Source organism: Ambystoma mexicanum, chromosome 11 (genome assembly GCF_040938575.1).
Source record: "Ambystoma mexicanum isolate Mex_15411 chromosome 11, UKY_AmexF1_1, whole genome shotgun sequence".
In the NCBI taxonomy this organism is placed as follows: Eukaryota; Metazoa; Chordata; class Amphibia; order Caudata; family Ambystomatidae; genus Ambystoma; species Ambystoma mexicanum.
The window spans coordinates 1432434580-1432458547 of NC_090934.1; the positions used below are offsets into that span (position 1 = coordinate 1432434580).

Here is a 23968-nt window from a genome sequence, read left to right on the forward strand (position 1 = left end):
AAGTGGAGGTCAATTATGACTTACACATGCATATAATAAACCTCAGATCTCCAAGCTGACCACTTGTAAAGTTACTTGCAAACACGTTTGTTGATGTGATGAAGACTTTATTGATGTGTTTTTCAATGTAGCCATTCACGAGTAATTTACCAGTTCTTTTATGCATCAGTTTATTAACTAAATGCCATTCCCACCTTTGAACAAATTCCGTGTTATATGTTCATTGTCTCTGTTCGGCTTGTCCTATTTGGTCCGAGGCAAATCCAACGTGGGGACGTGTTTCGGTAAGAGCAAAATTCATTGAAATGTTTGCTGGGGTTTGGTTTTGTGGTCCTGTAAGCACCATTTTATCTCATATGCTGCAATTCATTTCAATTGTAGGTATATAAAAAAAAAGACTTAGGCCCTGTTGAGGTAACAATTCCTCTTGTTCTGAAAATCGTTAATGTTCATTAGTACGCAGTGGAGACCTGGCTTTGTCCTCCAAGCCAATCAGAACAGGGTCATTACCATGCAGTCATCCTGCCGCTCTGAGACGCCTCATGACTGGAGGCCTCCATCTCCCTCACCGGGGAACAAGGTAAGTGCCCCAAAACCTCCCTAACCTACTACGGATTGCCATCAATTTTTCTCTCTACCCTCCCACCCCACTTACCTTCTTCATTCTGGTCCTGATTGGGAGCGGAAACGCCAGGTACATTTCTGTCCCCGGTGCATCCGCTCCCGAACTGCGACATGCAGCAATGGAAAGCGAGAAGGAACCACTTGTAGTCCTTTCTCCCATTCCTTGTTGGCCACCATCTTTGTTTACTTTTTTTAATTACCACCATGGAAAGGGAGAACGGATCACATTTTCCCGCTCTGTGGCACCCATTTTTATTTTCAATAGAGAAATGCTGGAGCGTCTTGCAAGTGAAAGAACACTATTAGTACCCTGATCTAACCTGTTGGGGTTCCAATTACAATAAGCCCCTCACCTGGGGGCATTACCATGTCAGATAATGCCCGAGGGCCTTACCTGAAGCAGGCCTCTGGGAATACCCGTTAAGGTTTTTATAGGCGACATTTCCATACTATAAAATATTTGCAGCAACCCTTGGGTGGTGCATGTCAGCAAGGCAGTGATAATTTCCCCAACATTGCATCGATTCTACTGTGCCATGCATGTTGACCTGCGATCGTTTGTTATATATATATATTTATGAAAAAAAGAGAGGGTGGACAGTGGCACAGTCCTAGGCGTAGCGGCACTCAGGCAAAACAGTATAGGGATGTTAAAAAATAATCCATAACCCAGGAGTATTTGCTGTGCAAGAATAGTCCTTTATTGCAAAACATTTGGACAAGGAAGGCAGCAGCAAAGGACAGGAACAACGCGTTTTGCCCTACACAGGTTTTGTCTGGTGTGCAAGTGAGAAAAAGAAGACTAAACATTTATAAACAGCATTTTACATTGTAGTCCTTCATCGCAGTTTTAGTGTTGTGGTTGCTCACATGCTAAATTGGAGATACTCCATGTATACTGTGATGCTGGCAATGCATTGGAGAGACAGGGCCTCCCTGTACTTGTACTGTAGTCCTTTTTCATTTGTGTTCAGTATTGTTTTCTGCCCAGGAGTCCATGTGGGACTCCTGCCAGTGAAGCTCTTCCTGTTTTTGGTTTGCTGTACAGACTCATGGCATACCCTTATGCACCCATGGGTGGGGGTGCAACCCTGTGCCCCTAGTGTATGTTTTGGGGTACCTGTGTGTGGCCCACGGAGCAGGGTATGGGCTGGTGGCAGCTCCATACTGAATTTGACAGGAGCTCTGAGTATCCTCCATTTTGGGATATCCAGGCCCTGCCATTAGAATCAGTTGATTTGTGATAGGAAACAAGATGGCCCCTGTGGCCTCTTGCTTTCTATTGCCTGTTACCTTGTTTTCCCAAAGTCCTGGGAAGCCCTGACTCTGTCCCTTCCCCCTGACTGGCTGGTGGAAGTTCCATATATGGTGTTGTGAAGTCCAGGCCAGACTGGCTGGAGCCTTCCCAGTGACTGTATGTTGTGGGTACACCCTGTGGGTGGGACCTGGGTGAATGGAGTGTGTGACCTATATGCACTTCTTGTTGTGGATGTCTGGTTTCTGGTGTATGGCACAATGACGGAGAAAGCCCTGCCAGAAACTGGTATGAATGCAGTGTGTAGTGTTGAATGGCTGGGTACTTGTCCCAATACACATTCCTTGTTGTGAGTGTCTGAGAGGGAGGAGTATGGCCTGAATACACTGTAGGCCTGATAATGCCCTTCTGTATAATTGGCTGCTCAGTGTGACCGAGCAGTGTGGATGAGAGACAGAATAGTATATCGGGGGACCTCTCACCACTGGAAAGTGTTCAGAAGCTGAGATGACACTTGAAGGGTAACTGGAACTGCTTATCCTTGACGCCCAGCTGTAAGAAGAAGAACTGCTGCTGCATTTGTTTTGACCCGAAAGCTGGCGAGTTCATCAAGGACTGATCCGAGAGAGGACCTGGTTAGGCGCCCTTTTCCCGTGCTCCGAGGAACCATCGAGCACCGCTAAACCTTCGCCGAAGCTCCCTGGAAGTCAGACCCTCGAAAGGCTGCCGACCGGAGACAGGGACCACCGGGGAGAACGAAGTAAAGCACCCGGACATCGACGCTGTCAAAGTCCATTGCCGTCAACCAGGGTTCGGAGTATCGCTGTAACTGCTGGAAGCCCGTTGAAGCCGGGTTGCCCAGAAGAGGGGACCGTTTGACGCCATACCACCGACGACCGGAGCCGCACGCTCCTTTGCCTAAGACTTTTAATTCACGGATGCGCTCATCTGCACCGCCACCCGCCTTTTCCCGCTGGAGAAGGCCAGGTCATCGACGTCCCGAAGAGCATCCGCCGGTGGGTTTCCCGCCACCCGAAGATCACAAAGACTTTGACGACTCGATGCCCTTGTCAGGCCACAGTTCTTCAGAAACTCTTTGCGGTCCTGAACGAACACCGAGGTGCCCTGCACACCTCATCCTCGCAGGACGTCGCCGTCGAGCGTCGCCTGGATCTACGCCATGGTCTCGACACCATCAAACTTTTCATCGACGCCATTGACGCCAAGTTCACCTTCTTAGACGCCTCTTGACGATCCATGGCTCCTGCTTTAAAGGGAGTCACTCAAGAAGGATCCATCGATGCCTCATCGAAGAACTCTGCTCTACCAGGTACATTGGGGGGTAGAAACCTTAGAGAAGGAAATAAGACTTATAGAACAATATATGGACTGGGCTTGTGATATATCTTTAATTTACAGGCTGCCCAGGTTGGGGGGGGGGGGGATCTCCACACATAATTGTGCCTAGTTGGTAGGGGTCAATATTCTGTCCATTGTTCTAACCAACTACTTTCCTCCTATATCTTTTGTTGGTTACTTTTATTCCTTGATCTGTGTGACATATGACCAGAGTATAGTTGATGCACTTTAATGAGATCTGATAATAATTGTGGTACCACTTTAGAACTGTCTATATTTGCCATTGTGGATTTTCTGAGCACAAAGTGAGTTATTGTGATAAGTGTACATAACCTTTAATAATAATTATACAAAGACTGTTTTAACTAATACAGTGTGTGGACATTCCTTTGTGGGGCTTGGGGACTGCACTGTACTTAAGAACCAGCCTGCATCACCTCCTGAGAAGCTAGGCCTTGATTGCTCGACGAGCGCTACCCTATAGAGAATCTTGGCTGGGGTCCTCTGCGCCTCTCCTCTGCCATATAGAGAGCAGGAGTACAGACACCCCCTCCAGTCTTTACATATGCATGCTGCCATTTTGGAATGTCCCAAATTATACATTAATATCAATATCTCTGCAATATAAATATATATCCATGAAGTGCAAAGTAACATTGTGAGACATTTCAACCATTAGTGATTTAAATTATACAATGTTTATTAGACATAGGAGGAAAAGATGTACATATAAAAATATGTACATAAAAAACACCCTAAAATAGTGTCATTCAGTTGATATGTCATTATATAACATGCAGTTTGCAAGTGTATTCTCCAAAATCTTTCAGCGCTTGCTTCATAATGAGTTGGTCCTGAACGAGCGACACTTGATGTATACAGATTGGCATTTTCCATTTACTCAAACAACTTACTCCCTAATGGGTGATCCTCATGTCTCTAGGTGTTTATACTTATGATAATTTAGATTATGTATTTGCCGTCATAGTATGTAAAGTGCAATGTGCATGTGTTACTTTAAAAGCATGTATTGCAAAGTTAGTATTAGTGACGAGGGCAGTAAGCAACCCTCGCAGGCACCTACGTCCCTCTTATATACACATATAACTGATATGTAATATTTGCACGGTGTCTTTTGGTCCCAAAAAAATGTCATTAAACTATGTAGCTGCAGAAGGCTCTGGTAATTAACCCTAGTGGGCGCCAGAGTTCTATACGCTTGTGACGACTGTAAAGTTTATGTTGAGAGCAAAATGACATATCAGATAAATAGTATTTATGCAACTATGTGCTGATCAAACAGCCTTTGCAAAACGCTATGGGCATATTAGACCTTGATTATTGACCAATGATTTATGGAGGGTATATATGAGCACCTCCACAGGTCACTGGCAGTAAACCCTTGCGGGTGCCAGTGCCTGGTTTGTCAATGAAACTACAACATACTCTGCAGACATATTCAAATTATCCCAAGTAGGGTAAACATATATAATTTAAAAGATCTCAAATGATAAAATCCAAGATGTTGGAAAGGTCTTGTACAGCCAAATAATATATATGAGCGCTAGTGCTTCGTAAACTGTGTATAACTTTATCCTAAGTGCAAAGTTAGCTATTTAAAGTGCAATGTGCTTTTTTATCCTCCCAGCAATCAAATATTCACAGCTTACAAAATATTTTCTATAACATGTGCGGCAAAACATTATACCAGATCCTCTTATATTCTAAACGTTTATGTACATGGATCAGAGTGCTTAAAACATGTGCTAGTACGGTGCAGAAGCAATAAAACATTAAAAATAATTACCAGAAATTTTGTTTGAACAGAGAACAATAACAAAAATATAAGAAACTATCACTGAGAAAATGCAATGCAAAACAGCCATATTTTGTCAAGTCTGAACTGGGAAATAGTTCCAAAATGTCTTCAAATATATGTATATTTCACTCATAGTCTTGTAATATTCAGTTGAAACATCTTAGTCTCCCACAAAAACATAAAGCTCTTCGTCTCAACTGTGACCTGCAGGAAATGTAGTGTTGCAATCCACTATATATCAGGATTCCAGTTGTCAAAGGGGTCTTATTGGATAGGTAGCTTTGCTTCTAATTTTGTACTGCCTATGTACCACAGGCTACACTACACGTACATATAATAACAGATTGCAAACTGAGTAGAGCATCTAAGTTCTTCTTGGATTATGACTACAATCTTGGTCCGAGGACATATATACCTTTGAGTGTTGAATCCAAACTGGCATGCTTTACATTTTGCACATGCTACAAAATCAAATATACGTTTAATTAACCAATTTCCTCTTATTTGTATGCTCATTGGTTGAAGCATACTGAGTGACAATCTTGTTTGCATGGAAAAGGTTTTCTATAAGTGTCTGTGGCATTTGGTTGCAAATGATGACTGATATCCTTGTCTCTTTTGAGCATGTGCCAATATTTATTCAAAATGTGCTTAGTTTCTTTCGCTCCCGAGTTGTAGCTGGTGATAAATCTAATGGTGCTGTCTTCTTTCTCTTGTATATGTTTCATATGAGAATTTTCCTTTGCTAGTATCGTTTCCCTGGTTTTGTTGCTACTGCAATCATATGCTTTGCTTATGGTATGCCTTTGATATCCTCTCGCCAAGAATCTGGCTGCTGCTTTTTTGGCGTCGTTTTCCCAGACTGAGTTTTCTCTACAATTTCTCTTTATTTGAAGGAACACGTCAAAGGGAATACTGTTCTTAAGACATATAAGATGTGCACTGGTTGCATGTAAGACAGTGTTGGTACTGGCGTCTTTCCGATGCAATTCCGTGGCAATGATGTCATTGATTATTTTCACTTTGATGTCTAAGTAGTCCACTTCTGATCGAATTATATATATTACAAATATGATTTGATCTGTATACTGCTTAATACTGTATACTGCTTAAAATAGGGTAATGCGCAATTTCCTTTAACATTTAAAAACCAGTGTAGGACCGGAAACAAAACATTGGGATGCCAGAACTGAAATAGGATAGGTTAAAAGTTGCTAGTTCATATTTGTGATATTGTAAATGAGATCAAGGAAAATCAAAGGTTTATAAGAGAGCCTTCTCAAAACAGGGAAAAAAAATCAGAACCAGGGATGGTTAGAGAACCAGATACAACTTAAATTTGGGGGTAGCCAGGGGGTAGCCAGGAGGACCCCAATTCCTGCCCCCCTATCCCTTGTGCCATTATATTGTTGTGCTTTATGTGGTCTTCTCAACCCTTGCTCCAGCTAATTACTTGCCAGTGCCTCTGTTTTTCTAGAGACCACATGTTTTGTCCAGGAGGCAAGCAGAGATAACTAAGCGAGAAAACCAGAACATTTTCTTGAGTGGGAAAATTGAGAACAGACTGGCCACCAGAGAAGGTCCACATAGATAGCCATTGTCTCCGCAGATGAACCCAAACCACACTAAGCCAACAGACAATGAAGGGGGGAAAAGTTTTCACCCATCCTCAGAATGGACTAGAACAGAGAGACCCAACATCAATGCTGGCAACAGGGAAACAAACACCAAGCTGAGACGCCATGGCCGAACTGCGCGTGAAAAATGTGGCAGGTCTTAGTCCACTAATTATGCATTTCAAACACGCATACACACCCTGAGTGGTTAAGAAGGGGACAGAATGGCCTGGGAAAGGAGCCTGATGCCCTCAGAGTAGGGGAAATATAAGGGAAGCACAAAAAGTAGGCAGTGTGAGTTATTCAGGTGAGGTCAGAGGTGGAGGATGACCAAAACACCAACAAAAGGAAGGAAGGAAGGAGCAGTGAACTATGGTGGCAAATTATGGAGCAGATGAGATATTGGATAGCGAGTGGAAGTAGGTCTGCAGTGTAAGTGTGTGTTTTCGTGGGCCAAGTGTGCAGAAAGGCTAGTATATGAAGTGTGGGTGAAGTGAATGGTACAGAGTGGAAAATGAGTGTGTGCTTAGTAGTGTGTAGGAGGGGAGAGTAGTAGAGAAAAGAAGAGATTGGTTGTTGTAGCATGAGGAGTAGACATCAAAGGGTTGAGGCAACATTGAGGAAGGCAAACATTGAAAGGGGAGGTAGAAAGGTGAGAAGATTAAGAAAAGAACTGGAGGAGTAAGAGTAGAAAGGGAGAGATTAGCGTGGCCATAACAGGATAAATGGAATCAAACAAGTGCAAGGCCCTATCCCAAATCCAATTATAGCACCAGCCATTAGCTAGGAAGTCCCAGAGAGAGCCTTGAACACAAAAGGTTGAGTGGCCTTTGGGTCCTCACCATAAGATAAAGTCAGAATCTATGCAGCAGGGGTAACATTCAATATCTATGAACCTGGGAGTGGGGTATCTGGGTTAGGTGATTAAAAACAAGATGAACAAGAGGGACGGCCCTAGGGCCCACATAGAAGATAAGACAATAAAAACCCTCAGACAATATCTGTGAGTTGGAGTGATTATTGTACCATATGTGTCAGAAGCTACACAATGTCCGTTCCTGAAAAGAGTTTTTCAGAAATCTGAAGATACTCCTATTATTAGTGACAAAGATAAACTTGATTCTGATTCAACATATCAAAGCAATATATTTTGAAATGCTTCATATTCAAGGAAATCTTTTGGTGGGTGACCCTCCTTCCCCCTAATATTGGCCAACTAGTAAAACCTCTAGAAAATCAACATTTTGAGAACCTTCATTACTTTTCTGAATGCTCTTCAGTGTACTTCACAAACAATCACAGACAGGCCTGGGGGACAACAAGGCGCAAGTATGTATTTCTTGGTGAAGGATAATTAAATATCAGTAGGTGCAGATCATTATTTTTGGTCTCTACCATTACAATACTTCACCCCCTCCTTATTTAAATGTTGTATACTATCAGACTTCCTATTAATAAAATATCAAATGAGGAAAATGTATATAATATATTTTGATTCTGTACACCCTATGACCTGTACCTGTGCATGTGTGTGTGCGTGCATATATAGATGTTTATATATTCACTGAAAAAAACGTTGTTCAAGGGACGTTATGTTTACAAGTAAAACCGAAAAACCTAATCCGCCAGTTATGGGAAGCAAAGCAACCATAAGTCGCACCAGAACCGTGCACTGCTAAGACTAACACCCAGGACATGAAAGATGACATCACAAATGTTATTGATGACATCACATATCTGGACCACTTGCTTTTGTTTACTTACATGATTAGGCTAGGTTTTGTTTTTACTGACTGAGAATTTCCAAAATTTTAAAAAGGTGCTATATCTTCATATTAACCTCTTTATATGTTCTCAAAGTATTTTCCTTAGAGTTTAATCTGAGCTCAAAGTGCACATACATGGGGCAATAAGCACACCTCAAACACACAATTCATGTATTTACATGATGATTAACTCTGATGTTATTGTAATTTTTTGGTGCTGTTTCTTTCTTCCTTACTTTATTTTCCCTATATGTTCCTCTAATTTGTATGCATTGTGCGTTTTTATATGTATTCTTTCTACTTAGTGTGTGGTAAGTTTTCAATTGTTACCTATTTATTCCATGTTTAACATTACTCAAAACTCTCATAAGGTTGTATGTGTTATCTTTCTATGGTGCATGCTGCAACCATTGCCAATATGTATGTATGATTAGGTCAGTCTACCAACAGTAACACTAGAATATCATGATTTGTTTACATGTGTACATTCTTTAATACATTAAGTAGTTCTTGATAGATCCCCCAATCACCTCTAACATATTGTTTCCAACATTATAAACTCAACCCCTTGAAGGGACTGTTTATTAAAATGAATGTAATATGTAATGTCAGTGATGTCATCAATGACATTTGTGATGTCATCTTTCATGCCCTGGGTGTTAATCTTAGCAGTGCACAGTAGTGGCTTGCGTTATGGTTGCTTGGTTTACCATAACTGGCACATTTCTGAGGTTTTTCTGTTTTACTTGTAACCATAACGTCCTTTTACCAAAGTTTTTTCAGTGAATGTCATTACCAGATATCACCTACATTTTGACAATTGTATTAAAAATGACTGGATGGATTTTCACCAAATTTACAAAAGAACCCTTTTGGGACCAAGCCGCTGATAATGGCACAGGTTTAGTGAAAATCCGTCCAGCGGTTTGGGCTGTAGGCACGAGCAAAAAGTGTTTCCAGTGTGTCTAGGAGGATTTCAAAACTTTTGGGATAACTTTGCACTCCCTCCCCAGGACGAAACCGCACCAAACCTCCCAAAATCATTCAAGGCGGCCATATACCTTATTTGCAAAGTTTGCTGAGGATTCGTTCAGGGGGGGGCAAAGTTATAAGCCTTCCAAAAATTGCTCTTTCTAGGATTTGAGCAACTTAACCATAACTACAGGACCACTAACTCAGACACTGTAATAGATAGATAGAAATGTGTTAAAAAAAAAAAAGATACTCGATCGTTAAGACAATCCCAATTCATTGAAACAAAAGGCATGAAATTCGGCAGATGTGGGAAGTTATGACAATATTAACTTTGAGATACCCCCTTAAATATCACCCATGATGTAATTTTGGTCTCACTGTTGTTCCCTGTTGTGATCTGATATATGTGCTCATGAGCTGAGCAATGAAAGTGGCTGAAGTAAAGATTGTTGTCAGTTCCCACATCAATCGAACGTCTCTCTCTTACTCTGCCTTAAATAGAGCATGTTCACTGAATTTCGGGTGTTTTGTTGTTGTATATCTTCTCAAGTACCCAGTGGTTATGGCCTTTGGTGAGGACTACTCAGCATTAATTACAATAAATTATTCTGGCCTACTGGACATAGTCTATGGCTTTGGCCCATAACCACCTAACTAGAACCCCAGAACACCCTTCCCATGACTTTCAGTCATGAACATTGTCCATGTTGGAACAATGATGAGAAAACAATGTGGACCATTGGGCCATGGCCTTTGGCCATTGCATAGAGCTGTGGACGATTTTACCCTCACTAATAAGAAAGCTAGATCCCACTAGCCATGGCCTTTGGCTGTGGCACTGCCCATTTTGCAAACATTAGGAGAGCATGGGTCTCTGGGCCAAGGCCTCACCTCTCCAAAATGATTTACTTCCACAACAGTCTCTCTGGAAAAGCTCCAATACAAACATAACAACCATCACCGGTGCAACACTCTGTATTGCTGCAGTAATTCTTCCTCCACTAATGCACTGTCTACCTATTACCAAAGTAATGGAAACATGCATGAACATTAAAATCTTCAGTAGCCCACTGTCCCTCTCTATGTACACTTCTACATTTTAGGTCCTCTCAGCTCTCCCATTTGTAGCCCCCTCCTGTCCCTCTCTCCTGTCATCCAGTTTCCCCAACTCTTTCCTATTCATGCCTTTTTGACAACCACATCTGTATGTGTTCCTAAAGGAATTCTGCTATAAGATGAACATATGACTCATAGCAAGCTCTTCAGCCCTCCCAATGTGGCCACCTAACTATTTGGCCCTCTTACCCTCTCTCCTTCCATACTTTGATGTGAATCACTCCTTGCCCTCATACTATCATTTTGAGCTCTTGTCTTTTAACACAAGATTACCATTGGAAGCACTTGCATTGAGGAAAACAAAACTACTGGGTCAATTTACACAAAACAAAAACAACAAATATTTGTGGAGCTTTGTGCCCAAATTCTTTCCAATTTGACACAAATCCACCGAGTGACGTTTTTGGTACTTATGTTCAAATGAGGAACTCTTTTCTCTACGAAAGAATGCATGTGCATATGCAGAAAACTGCTTTTTTTTCTTAACCAAACATATCAGCTGCCAGCGATCAGTCCAGTGAGTCAGAAGTTATTATCAATAGAATTTTTGGAAAGTTCAGTGCAAATTGATGTTATTTTAACTAAAGGGTGGTGAATGCTGCCCATATATATCTCACAAAAGGGTTATGAGGCCATCGAAGACACCAGCAAAATTATCAAGAAAAGCTACCACTCCCAGATATATTAATCTCAGAGACCTGCAACATTTATTAGCACACCTGGCAGAGGAGCCAGTCAATCAGGAGGCTTGAAACTCGGGTTGAACCTTTCGATGTTGGCCCCCGTTCCAAGGGTGGAAATGGCCCAGTGGCTCAGGTTAAAGTCAAAGGCTTTGCTCAGGTCTTTAACTTGGGCCGCCGGGCCGCTACCACCCATTCCAGCCCTTGGAACATGTGCTTAACGCCACATTATTAGACCAAGTATTCCATACTGTAGATAATCAGAAATCATAGAATGCAGGCACTTACCACAGAAGCATGCATTCCATGATATTCTATTGTTCTCCTGTTTCCAGGTACCTATTCTAATCAGCAAGCTTGGAAAGGAGGCTCCATCCACCTGCACATGCTACATTCTTTGCTTCCCCTTTTGATGCATAGACACTGGGCACTGCACAAGGCGACATGGATAAGCTCAGTCACAAAAAGCCCCAGCTGAGTGTTTCCTTTTTAAAACCTGAACAAGCAGAAAAAGCATTACAGCCTTTACTACCAGACCCCATAATGAGTTAGGTGACCTTCACCCTCAGCGGCCATTGCCTTGAACTAGAGCCCACTAACTTAGACAGCCATCACTTATCACACAATAGAGCCCTCTGTTGGAGGTTTTAATGAATTATTTGAAGATAGGTGGCCTTCTGGTATGTCTAGGCAGACAGACAGGAAGCAATGTAGCAGGGCCACATTACTCCTGAAATACTTGGTATACTTTCTCCTGTGATAGTGAAAATAACCCAAACAAATGGCCTCCAACACGCCATTTAGAAACCTCCCTCATGGGATTTACGATTGGGTTATTTGTGAAGACTCAGGTCTAAACAGTCACCTATACTTGTATATGCTTGTCTGGAAATGTCCAGCCAGTAGATTGGGCTACACGGACAAGGAGTCAGACGTGAAGTCTTTGACTCAGTCTTTCTGATTGGCATCTATTTGGGGACTGCCTCTTATGATGAATCCAGACAATGTGTCCCTTCTCTCCATAGGGAAGCTATGCCCTTTGAAGCTAGGGAGGTGAGCCCACTACGCAAGTCCCTCCCTAGGGGTCTGGGCAAGTGGGCCCTCACTGGGAGTGACTCCCCTCTTAGAAACAAGGACTGCCATTCGAGAAGGGAACTCCTCGTCCACACCACCTTCTCTGCATATATGATTATGGAAAGTCTCCTGCAACCACAGTATTTTAAATAGATCATTCTTTACCTTTTGACTCCATCTCCTCCTCTCTCACTTCCCTAGGCTGGCTTTCTTTTCACTCTCAGCTTAAATTCAAGTTCCTCTGTCTTGTCTTCAAATCCTTCCATGGTCTTGTCCCCCCACCTTTATTCCCTTCTTGCTCTCTATTCACCCCTCATTCTCTTCGCTCCGCTGATCTTTTCCTACTCGCTCCTCTTCCACCTCCCCTTACCTCCTCCCGCTTCCGCTCTTTCCAACTCCTTGCTCTGTTTCACTGGAACCACCTCCCCCTACCCATCCACTCTTCTCCCTCCTACCCTTCCTTTCACTCTTCTCTAAAATCTTATCTTTTCCATAACCCCTAACACCTCCCACTTCCTCTTCTACCTCTCCCTGCCCATGCCTCACCTCCTACTCTTCCACCTCTACACCCTCTCCTCCCCTCCCCCTTTATCCTTCCTCCTGCTCTTACTTAATCTTATTCTTCCCTCTCATCTTCCTCACACCCTCTGGCCTCCCTTCTGAATTCTGCTAACATCTCCACTCATCCCTCCCATTCCCTCTTATTCCTTTGTCCGTCTACACTCCCTCCTCAGCTCAGCAATAATGTAAACTGTTCCTTATATTGTTTGTGCTGTGATTCAATTGCCATCGGTTATTTGTTGGATCTCCCACTCCTTCCTATTCCATTGTCCCTCTTCACTCCCTCCTCACCGATAAAGTAATTTGTTCCTGATACTGTTTTCAATTTGTGTTCCAATTACCATCTTATGGTTGTTGTATCTCCACTCCCCCTTATTCCTCTGTCCCTCTCCACTCCCTCCTCACCTATGCAATATTGTAAATTGTTCCTTATACTGTTTGAGTTGTGATTCAATTACCATTTTATGCTTGTTGTATTTCTTCTTGTTCTTATGTAATGTACTTTGGATTAAAGGGCTATATAAATTCAATAAAATACAAATACAAATATCTCTCATGGCTGCAGGTAATGTTGAACACAACCTGAATACCATGGTCTACAAAGAAGAAGAATGATAAAATTGTTTCTGTGATGTGAAGATGGATTGAAAAGCAACAGGACAATCCTACTGAGGCACAGTGGGACTGCTACACAGAGGCAAGCCTCTTCAGTCTTGACGTCCTGGAAGGGCGGTGCCATGGTAGTCTGCATTGCCAGCGCAAGTATTAGGGCTAGAAAAGTGATAACCAAATACCTACAGGTTGGTGTTTTATCTGACCTAAAAGTCCAGGTCAGAACGAGAGCAGAGATGGAAAGACACCAGCCTCGTCTGGTGGTACGACCAAACAGGACTTGTGGTGGCCTGGGAGGTTGGTAACAGACGCAGAGACCGAACAGGTTGAGGGGCAACAGATACCCAAGCTCGCTATATGTTGGACCGTAGCTACAGAGATACTTTGCCACAGGGTAAGCCAACAAGGTTTTCGGAGCATAAAAAACCCAGCGGAAGACATACCAATACATAGTACAGATATTGTGAATAATATCTGGGGAACATGTCCAGGTTGTGAGAGCCTGAGAAAGCTCAGTGTGCAAACACCTAATAAAAGGGGGAATGAGAGCAATAAAAACATTGTGAAAAAAATCGCTGGAAAATCTATTCAGGTTATGGAAGCCTGAGAAACTGGAGAGTAAAACCCCTATGAAAGGGAGACTAGAAAAGTGGTAACATTTTGAATAACGGCTGGAAAAAGCCAGAGAAACTTGAGTGTGCAATGAACACATGGAAGGGGGAAAGGAGGATGTAAGAATAATTGAAATAAGGCAAAGGCATCCAGAAAGATTGCAAACTTTGAACAACCAGGGCAGACCACCATCATAACGAAAATAACGTGTGTGGAAGAAAAAAGCTGACTCAGGACTACAGGACTTTGGGCAGTCCCAGCGCCCCGAAGGAGGAAAGGACAGACATATTTTTGTGTGTGTTCTCAAGCAAATATGGAGGAATGGAATTGTTTGTATCAAGAAACATGTTTCTTTATTAAATGAAGAGATTGCAAAACCTAATTTGGTATCAAGGCTGAAAATAATATACTGCTAGACAATAGGAACTTTGGAAGACTGAAAACTATAAATTTGGCAAGCCAGAAGTCTTGCTGATGCTAGTGTGCCAAGCCTCCCCTTTTTCCTTCTTTTAGTTAGGGTTTTTCTATGCTGCTAGGACAAGTTAGCTAGATAGGATTTGGACTACATAGATTTAATTTGGACTTCGAATCCACCCTTAGTTTCCATTTTTTGTTTTTGTTTGTTAGGTTTATTGGTTATTACTATTAACCCAAAAAACATCACTTTTGTAGACAGAAAAATATCATATATAATAATGAACAAAAGCCATTCTAATTTAAAATCTTTACCTAACCTTCCACTAAAAACATTTTGTTAAAAACAGTATTACATATATCTCAATCTCTCATTTATAAAAACGTAAATCATTAATTCAACAACTGTGAGTTATTATAGGATAGTCTTAAAATATTTTGACAATTATGATATGTAGTAAACATTAATTTCTGGTTATATCCTGAGTAAATGTATGACCAAAACTGATCATCTGTATATTCTTGATTCATGTCACATAATTAAGAGAACCTCTAGTATAATAGTCCCTTAGTTTGCAGCATGATGCAAGTAGATGTTGCGCGGATTCAATTGCTTCATGACAAATTTGACAATCTCGCATCATAAAATATTATAATCCAGGCTTTTCAACGTTTATAAATTGGAAGTTGGTGCACAGTCGTAATCTCATCATGAAACAACGTACTTTGGTGTTGCATATAGTCTATACATATTTAAAAGAAATTCTCATTGTGGGCCCCTGTTTCACATATTCCTTCAGGGAAGATGTGCTCGTTAGATAGTCCACAATCCTGATACAGTCCCAAATTACTGCTTTATTTTTAATTGATTCAATATCACCACCTATATTAACAGGGTGCTCTATTGTAAACCCAATATTTGAATGAAATTTTCTAATGTTTTGCAGCCAATCTTCCATCATTTTGGAATGTCCATCCTCTTTAAGCATTAGTTCTACCCCAAAATAAAGTGCCCGGGTTCTTGGACTGGTTCAGCATTTGGATCAAGAGAGGACTATTGTGAATCTTCCATATACAGGCATATGGCTTCCACTTTTGTTTCTGTTTTGTTTGGTACAGATCCTCCCTCAAATAAATAGGGCAAGCTAAGCATTTGATTCCTTTATTTGTTTTTTAAATAGAATCCTTGAAACAAGATGCCTGAATAATCCTTCTTGTTCACCACTCTCCAAGGAGCTTCTATCAAAACAGTGGTCAATGCTGAGAAGAGGCTGTGGCTCCCAGATCAGTATAAATGGATGGTGTGAGGGGGTCAGAGGTACTGGCAGGTCCAACATGTCAAAGACACAGTCAATGCTCACAGATAAGGTTTACCAATTCTTCAGGGTCAATGGCTTTTACAAGTAGCTTGCTCATCCCATGCACCATCAAAATTGACATACATCACCACACTCTATGTGTTAAACGGTAATTATATAGTGCCTCCTTAGTAGTTATATTGGCCTAAACCAATTCGCGCTACACGGAAAACCGTGTTGCAAATGTTCTGATTTTTGGGTTAACTTTGCTGCCATTTCAAGATTCATCTGCCATTTTGATTTCCACTCATGTGTTCTTCATTCCACAATGGTGGACTATGTTTGCAACTTGCAACTAAGCCTTCCGACCTTTGAGTTCTGTCGATGTTTAGGCTGTCTGAGAACCGACTGTTTAGACTAGGTAAAGAGACATTGCGTGCCATATGAACTGTCATCTAAGTGTTGTCTGCGCACATAAGCCTCATCCTTGTATAAACATTGGGTCAATGAAGAACAAGCCGCAAATGTATGTTTTGACTAAACTGTATTGTAAACTAATGTAAAACAAGGCTTACCGCGGGATCCGAGAACATACATCACCATTGTGCCTTCATGGAAATGCAAACCTATGTAATCCCTTGCATAATATGGTATAATCTGTATGTGAACTAGGCACGAACTCTAGACCACATATTATTAACATGTAGAGAGACTGGACAATATTACACAGAATTCTATAAAAGTAAGAATGTTTCAATGTCCAGCACTCTCTCACCTCTACTTGTCATCTGGTTCACACTGCGAGGTTTTGCTTTGTAAACCGTACAGTAATAAAATATCTGTGAATCTTTTAGCCCGTGATTGGTGCATTTCCTTTGTGGTACTCAGTCTTGATATTTCTTTGTTCTTTCAGATGAAAGCCTATTTACCCACAAAAGCTGTGTCACAAGACTTCCATCCTTGAATAATGATCAACTGCAGAGTTGCAGGGCCACCTTAGCCAGTCCGTGTCCTAAGACATCCTACTAGCATTCAGAGAGTCATACATTATTGCAAGAGCAAAGAGAGAAACAGTCACCCTCAAAGAATCCAGACTCCCCAACATAGGCGTGAAACGGCAAGTGACGCCAAAATTAAGCAAATGTGGATTGGTCTTGGCTTTTGTACTGGTTAGAGTTTATACTGCATTGCAAATGGACAACACTAAACTACAACCAATTACATCATATCTTGAAGCAAAGTCATCATGCAGAAGGTGCCAAGCCAAAGCGTATTGTATCACATCTAGGCAACAAGGGGAATGGCAGTGGAGACTGTATATAACCATAAATTCCAACACATAGACAACTTAACTTAGGCAGTGACAAATGGTTCAGTAAGAGGAGGGCCTCCTAATTTGCAGCCCTTCTGATACATTTTCTAATTCTTTCTTTCTTGACCCAGACAAGGTCCATGAAGACTGAAGTGCTGATAGCAGCACAAACGGTTTTTATATTTCAACCTTTAAACCTTTCACAGTTTGTTATAGTGCTTACAACAATGATTACCTTGTAGAAATAGGTTACCCTTAGAGGATGTTATCAGTAACAGCTGTCTTGAAGTGGCAATATTGAAGGTCATGTATTGAATCTTACATAAGTATCTTTAGGAACTTTTGCAAACAGAAAAACATTTCTAGAAACATAGCTAAGCAGGAGATGAAACAAGCACAGAAAGAGGATACATGCATGCTGTCCAAGTACAAAGGTGTGAAAGGGATGATCAAGAATGTGCTGAGTTTATGTGGGTGGTGCTTCAACAAACATGCAAAGATAGGGATATGGAGGGGAGTGAATTTGCAAATGGCAGTGCAAGCTCAAATACCGGTTTAGCCTCAATTTATGGATTCTAAATAAAAAATGTATTACAATACCCTGAATTGTTATCTAGAGCTAAAGGTTACAAATGTCATAACAGTTGTGTTGGCAAAGGTATCTACAACTAGATACGTTGTAAAGTAAAAATATTAAGATATTTAATATGCTATTCATCAATCACAATTGTATCTCCTGTGAGTGTTGAACACTAAGCTTATTACAAGTGAAGAAATTCATTGGCTTGCCACAAATCGATGGCACGCCCAGAAGAGCCATTTATCCTGATCAAAACCCAGGTTTTAATAATGCAATCAAGCATTGCTAATCAGAAAATGATCCACCCAAGGTGTCTATCATTATTGAATAGACACTGAACATGATTACCTAAACAAGAACATGTCCATGAAACTCCTGTATTTTCAGATGAAGCACCTCTAAAGAGGGGTTTAGTTAGTTTTAAGTTGGAAAGCAATAGAAGAAAAGGTTAGTTACCTTAAAATTACCTAACCGCCTCCGAGATGACCATCTCTACTCATTGGATGCCAACATGGTGACATTGAAGGCAAGGGTGGGGAGTGGTATTGGAAAAAAGAAAAGGTGAAAGTATTAATGTAAATTATAAGCACATACAGAATAAAAAAAGAAAGTTAATAAAAGGCTGGTAAGTGGTTACAGGAAACTACATTTCAGAGGACAAGACAACATTGCTACTCTTAGAGGAAAACATAAAACAAGCAATCGGACGGGATAGATTTCGACATTGAATTCCATTAGTGTTAAGGTGGTACAATAACATAGGGAAGTCATGCACTTGGTTAGAGATCAAACCCTCTGCAGCAGAGGGCATTGTTGACTGGTCACAAAACCATTCTCAACATGTTAAGATTTTCCATTTACATTTGCATCAACACAAGTATCAAGACTATCATTTGATTGGAAAACATTCTTCCTAAAGCAATGGTTCCATTATCCAATATTTGCTGATTTCAAGGAGCACAGAGAAAGATGGAGACAAGATGGAGAAAATATGATTTGCTGACCTATTCTTGTGGAATTAGTTTAGTTAACCATGTCATTAAGTATCTATCAGCCGCACAAAAACATGACATTTTAGAATAAAAAATGCCAGTGTCAAATCGTTTTCATACTCAAGCATGTAAAGGATTGTTTTGTTTGTACCATGACCATGTATGTGCTGCAAGAAGTGGCAAAGTAGCTTATTATAGAATACACAAAGAAAGGTTTTGGAGTAAGAACCACATACATTGCTCTTTTGATCCCTTTGCCTGATTGACAGTGTGAAGTCAATCACAATCACTCCCATATCTTCCTCCAAACTGTTTGGATCTTCAAGTTTGAATATTTTCTCTGTAGTCCTGTTAATAGAAAAAAAGATTCTTTAGAAAAGGAAAAACACATCAGTTAAGTTCTTTTTTTTGAAGGACCGAATATGAGCACCTAAATATATTATGATTGAATGGCCACCAGATTTAAGTTAGTAAAGGGAGTGCTTGCAGGTTGTTGACTCCCTGTCTGAAATGGGTCATTTTTCAGACTAAAATGGTTGCAAGAAAAAATTCCACCATTTCGGGGAGATGAAGAAACACAATGATTCCATTACTGGAATGCAGCCACATAATCTATATTCATATCTCCTTAACACCACACCCGACATTTATTTGGTTAGTAAAAAAAAAGTATAAGAAAGTATAATGTTTTGGCCAATTTTCTACATAGATTCAAACTCTTGGAAACAAAATGTTTGCCTAGTAATGTGGTCAACAGTGAAGACTGATCTATATACACACAGATCAAATGATTATTTAATATCAGTGTCTCAATAGTTTATTTGACAAAAAGTGAATTAAACATGGAATAAGAAACAGAGAAAACAATTAAAAAACATTCTATTTAACTTGTTCCTAATAATGAAATAACTATGTTTTAATAAATGTAACAAAAACTAAAATCCTTCCTTCTGTTCAATTTGAATAATGTACAATTGTTGGAAGCTATATCCATAGACACATAGTTTCTGCAAAACTAAGCAATTGATTTAAAATAGAGTTAAATGTGGTAATTTTGCTAAGGAAAATGCTTATTTCCTTAGTTACAACATAAAAAAACAAGATTCTATCCTGGATGTTTTTTACAAACTGCGATAGACATTGAATGTCCCACTCATGCGAGCTTTTCCAGGCCAAAACATTAAATATGCTTGCCTTGCAACATAGGTGTTTTTTAGTACAACTTCTAATTCTGCATTCTATTTTTAACTGGTATAAGCAACACTTCCTTGGTCTTCTGAAAGGTAGATTTGTAAAGCAAATGTAACTATTCTGATGTCTTTGTGCAAAACAAACACCAAACATAATTGATTATAAAACTGTGCATGCCACCTTCTCCAAATCATAGAAGGTGAAACAATGCTCTATAGCAATCTGAGAAAATACCTTAGACAAACATATAACTGACAAAATCAGACAAGTGAAAATCCCTTTACAAATCTAGCTTTCAGAAATTTCTGTGAAAAGAAGGAATTGGATTACATAGATTAAAAGTAACAGGGTCATGTCAATACATCTAAATGCATCCTTGGAGATCAGGGAAGAATCCATTTCTATTTTGTTTACATATATACAGTTTTACAACTAACAGGTCAAGTATTCTGTATAGGTTTTCGACCTGCAGCCTAAAGAAGAACAATTGTACAATTTCTGTTTAATGTATAGGTACAACTGTAGTGCAATAATCTCTGTAATCAAGTTTAGCATGTTTAAAAACCTAGACTTCATCCTAGAAATTCCCACAATGATATCTCTCCAACAGATCCATATGATATCAAAGTAATAATGTCACTAAAAGAGCCGATAGGCATCTGGTAATGAAAAACCAAGTATTTGCAAGCTACTGTTACCGATTTGTAATCTATCATGGATGATAAAAGGAAAAATGTCACTCCTTGTGCAATCCAAAGAATTTTCCATTTTAGATGGGTCAACAAGTTGTAAATACAAGAAGGGGGTGAGGGATATCAATGATACTTAGGATTGGAAAGCCCATGGGAGTTGGATGATATATTAGCACGTTGATGATACAGGAGGGGTGTTCTATACTAAATTACAGGGTTAAAGGATATGAGAGTGAAAAGTTACCAAGGATAAAACATAGTAGAATGTGCCTTGTAACAACCAGATTGGCAGTCTAGGGTTTGTGACCATAGGGATTATTCCTTCCTTGTCCCCATAGGGGAGTCACCCCCTTTGAGGCTAGGCAGGTGAGTCTGATCAGCAAGACCCTAACTAGGGGTCTGGGAAAGTAGGATCACACTGCGAGTGATTCCTCTCTTGCGTCAAGGACTCTTTGAGGGGTCAGAAGTGTGAGATGGACAACTTGGTAAAGATTTATCTCAGATAGCAATTTTATTAACTCAAAAAGGGGTTTGAGAAACTACTCGCTATCCCTAACCTAAGAAGTATTTCCCTGTGTGTCAAAATAAATTTAAGGAAAGTACTTCAATACAAATTTTCTGGCCCTCACACTAGTACATACATCAAACTCAAATGGAATATATGTAAATTCAATTTAACAGAAATACCAATTAGATTCAACATACACTTATTAACTGGGCATTCCCCAGATTCAAAGCAGAATTTTCAGTTAAAGGTTCAAATAAGAAAGCTTGTTTCTGCAGTCAAATTTGGATCATACAGTTCCTCTTAGTCAAAAAGTATTTCATTTGGGCTTACTCAGCCAGGTCAAAAGGCCATCTCTCCAAGTATAAACAAAAGTTCAACATAGCTCCTTCTTAAGGTAAAACAAATACTTTCACAGTTCATCTCTATCAATAACAATGTTTCCACCACAACTTATCAAGTACTTTAGTGGTCTTGCCACTTCTTCTCCACACCTTTTAATCACAAATAATTATTTCAATGATTTCTCCTGGTCCACTAACCTACCTAGAGTAGCACTAAAAGATCCCCATCTTGGAATACTCACCTGCCAGGACAAAATCTCATAACACTAATACATGCATGTCTGTGGTGAGGTTTACTTCAAACTGTTTGTGAAAGTATTTAATTTTTGTAACGTCTTTTTATTAGGTTTGCGAAAAACAAAACATACAGGTAACAAGCCCAATCCCCTGCCATAGTGCCCGCCACCCACACCCAGTGGATTATGGCAGTGCGGTGCATCATCTAAGGGATAGGAGGTTTCCACAATATGCATACAATGAGGGGCCAGCAGTACATTTACAACTTTCAGGATGTCCAAACTATGTGCCAGTACCTCTACTTTTGGCTTCTTGTAACAGAACAGTTTGCCCATCATCAGCATTGGATACATATCTTCAAAATGGTGGCCAATTATCCAGCGGTGTGTTACTGCCCAGGAGGGTAGCCACATATTGTGTCGCTCTATTTTCGCACATGGTCATGAAAGATAACCATTCTCAGAATTTCAGGGCAGTGGCTTTCCCTCACAATTTAGCAAAATAAATCTAGCAACAACAGATGGCATGCTTGCTAATTGACTCTAGGACCTAGAGCCTGAGTCCATAGCCACTAGCATTCAGAGTTCCGGAGAGTATTGCCAAGGGTCACACAACATGGTAGCCGTAGCTGCTTCAACCTCTGACCAGAAGGGCCGAAGGGCCACACGCAACGGCAAGACCAGGCAACATGTAGAAAAGTCTGCTTTTATTGAGCACATCTGCTGCTCTCAGATAGTCTTTTGGGGTAGAATCTGTGCAGCCTTGCATACGAGTAGTAAACCTGGTGTATAAACATGTAGTGAGTTAAGCATAGACAATTATTCAAGGACACAGATTTTGTTTGTCGGCAAATCCCTTTCCATTGGGTATCTGTTAATACTTTCCCCAACGCCAACTTCCACCTGGTCCTAGATCTATTATTGGAGAGGGGCCTCTGTAGTCAATTTCCTTACATAATGTAGATACCAGTGACTTTGCAATGGGGGATATTCTAATATACTGTAACATTGAATAGGACGCCGGGGCATGTGGGCAGTTAGGCCAGAGTGTCTTGAGTACCTCCCAAAAGCGGAAGTACAGAAACATTGGGCCTCATTAGGACCAAGGCGGTAAGGGGTTTACGGCGGCATAAACAGCGGCGACCCTTACCGCCTGATTCCGAGGTCCCTTAGCGCCATGGAGGATTTAACACCTGCTTTTAGCAGATGTTAAAATCCATGGCGCTAAGGGACCTTGTTGTTAATTACGCCACCGTAATTTACGGTGGCGTAATTAACGCCTTCCCCACTCCCATTATGCCCTATGGGGCAAAAATGGGAATGGGGAAGGGTAAATGGGGATTGGGGACTTACCGCCCCACCAACCTCGGAATGGGGCGGTAAGTCCGCCAACCACTATGGCGTAAACATAGTTTACGCCATGGTGGTTAAGGTACGACCCAGGCGGTAACTTACCGCCTGGGTCGTAATGAGGCCCATAGTCACCAAATTCCAAGCACCTCTAGATTTCAGGGCCCCCCCAAGTAATCAAGCATCCATCAACCACAAGGTCCCCCAGAGACTGAATCCCCAGAGTCTCAAATTGTGTACAAAACTCTTTTCGTAAGACAGAGGAATTCCCCAGACATTATATATAGCAAATGCCTGAGAATGAAGGCTAACATCACCACGAATAACTGACAGTTTTTTCCATGCTTTACAGGTTACTTCTATTGGTTGCATCTCCAGCCAATTACCAGTGACTGGACCCTGCCATAGAAGACCCCGCAGGACATCCGGAAACCTGACCACTTTCACCAATTATACATGAGGGAACCAGTGGAGTAACCTTGATGAAAATGTTGGGGGGGACATGATATCTGAAAGAAAAGGTGCCCCAGCCAAATGAATGGGGACAAAATGGTGTGCCATGAAATTTGGGGGGGACAAACACCCCCGTGCTCCCTAAAATTACACCCATGGAGGGAACTCTGTGGGAGACCACCACCAGTATGATTACTGAAGTTGTGCAACTAAAAAGTCTCACTATAAATCTGGGTATTCCAGCCCACCTAACTCAGAGTGCCATTAACATGTAGTGTGCAATTCTTGCATGTTTCCACCCCCATATCAGATGTATCAATTACGTACCCTGGACCATAAGCTTGGTGAAGGCCAAATTGGGGTGTTAAAAATATATAGGAAATTCACCAGGATAACCATTTCAGCCAAAGAAATATGAGCGGTCTGTGACATGGGGAGGAGGATCGATGACTCCACTTTGTGTTCCAGTTTTGTTAAGACTATCACATAGTTGTTCTCAAATAGATCTGATGGGGATTTGGTTATATGTATA

At 40.9% G+C, this 23968-nt stretch overlaps 1 protein-coding gene across 5 annotated transcripts in view; it reads right to left on the bottom strand.

Annotated features, from left to right (window-relative positions):
- MCTP2 (multiple C2 and transmembrane domain containing 2) overlaps positions 1 to 23968 on the bottom strand; it is a 1028969-nt gene that overhangs the window by 403320 nt on the left and 601681 nt on the right. For 4 of the 5 annotated variants that reach the window (XM_069625063.1, XM_069625064.1, XM_069625065.1 and 1 more), the window contains exons 7-8: positions 18902 to 19013; positions 18130 to 18165 (exon numbers count right to left, since the gene is read on the bottom strand). In XM_069625063.1, coding sequence (XP_069481164.1) covers positions 18130 to 18165; positions 18902 to 19013 — 148 coding nt within the window. The remainder of the gene's footprint in view (positions 1 to 18129; positions 18166 to 18901; positions 19014 to 23968) is intronic. The other variant, XM_069625066.1, reaches the window with a different exon arrangement.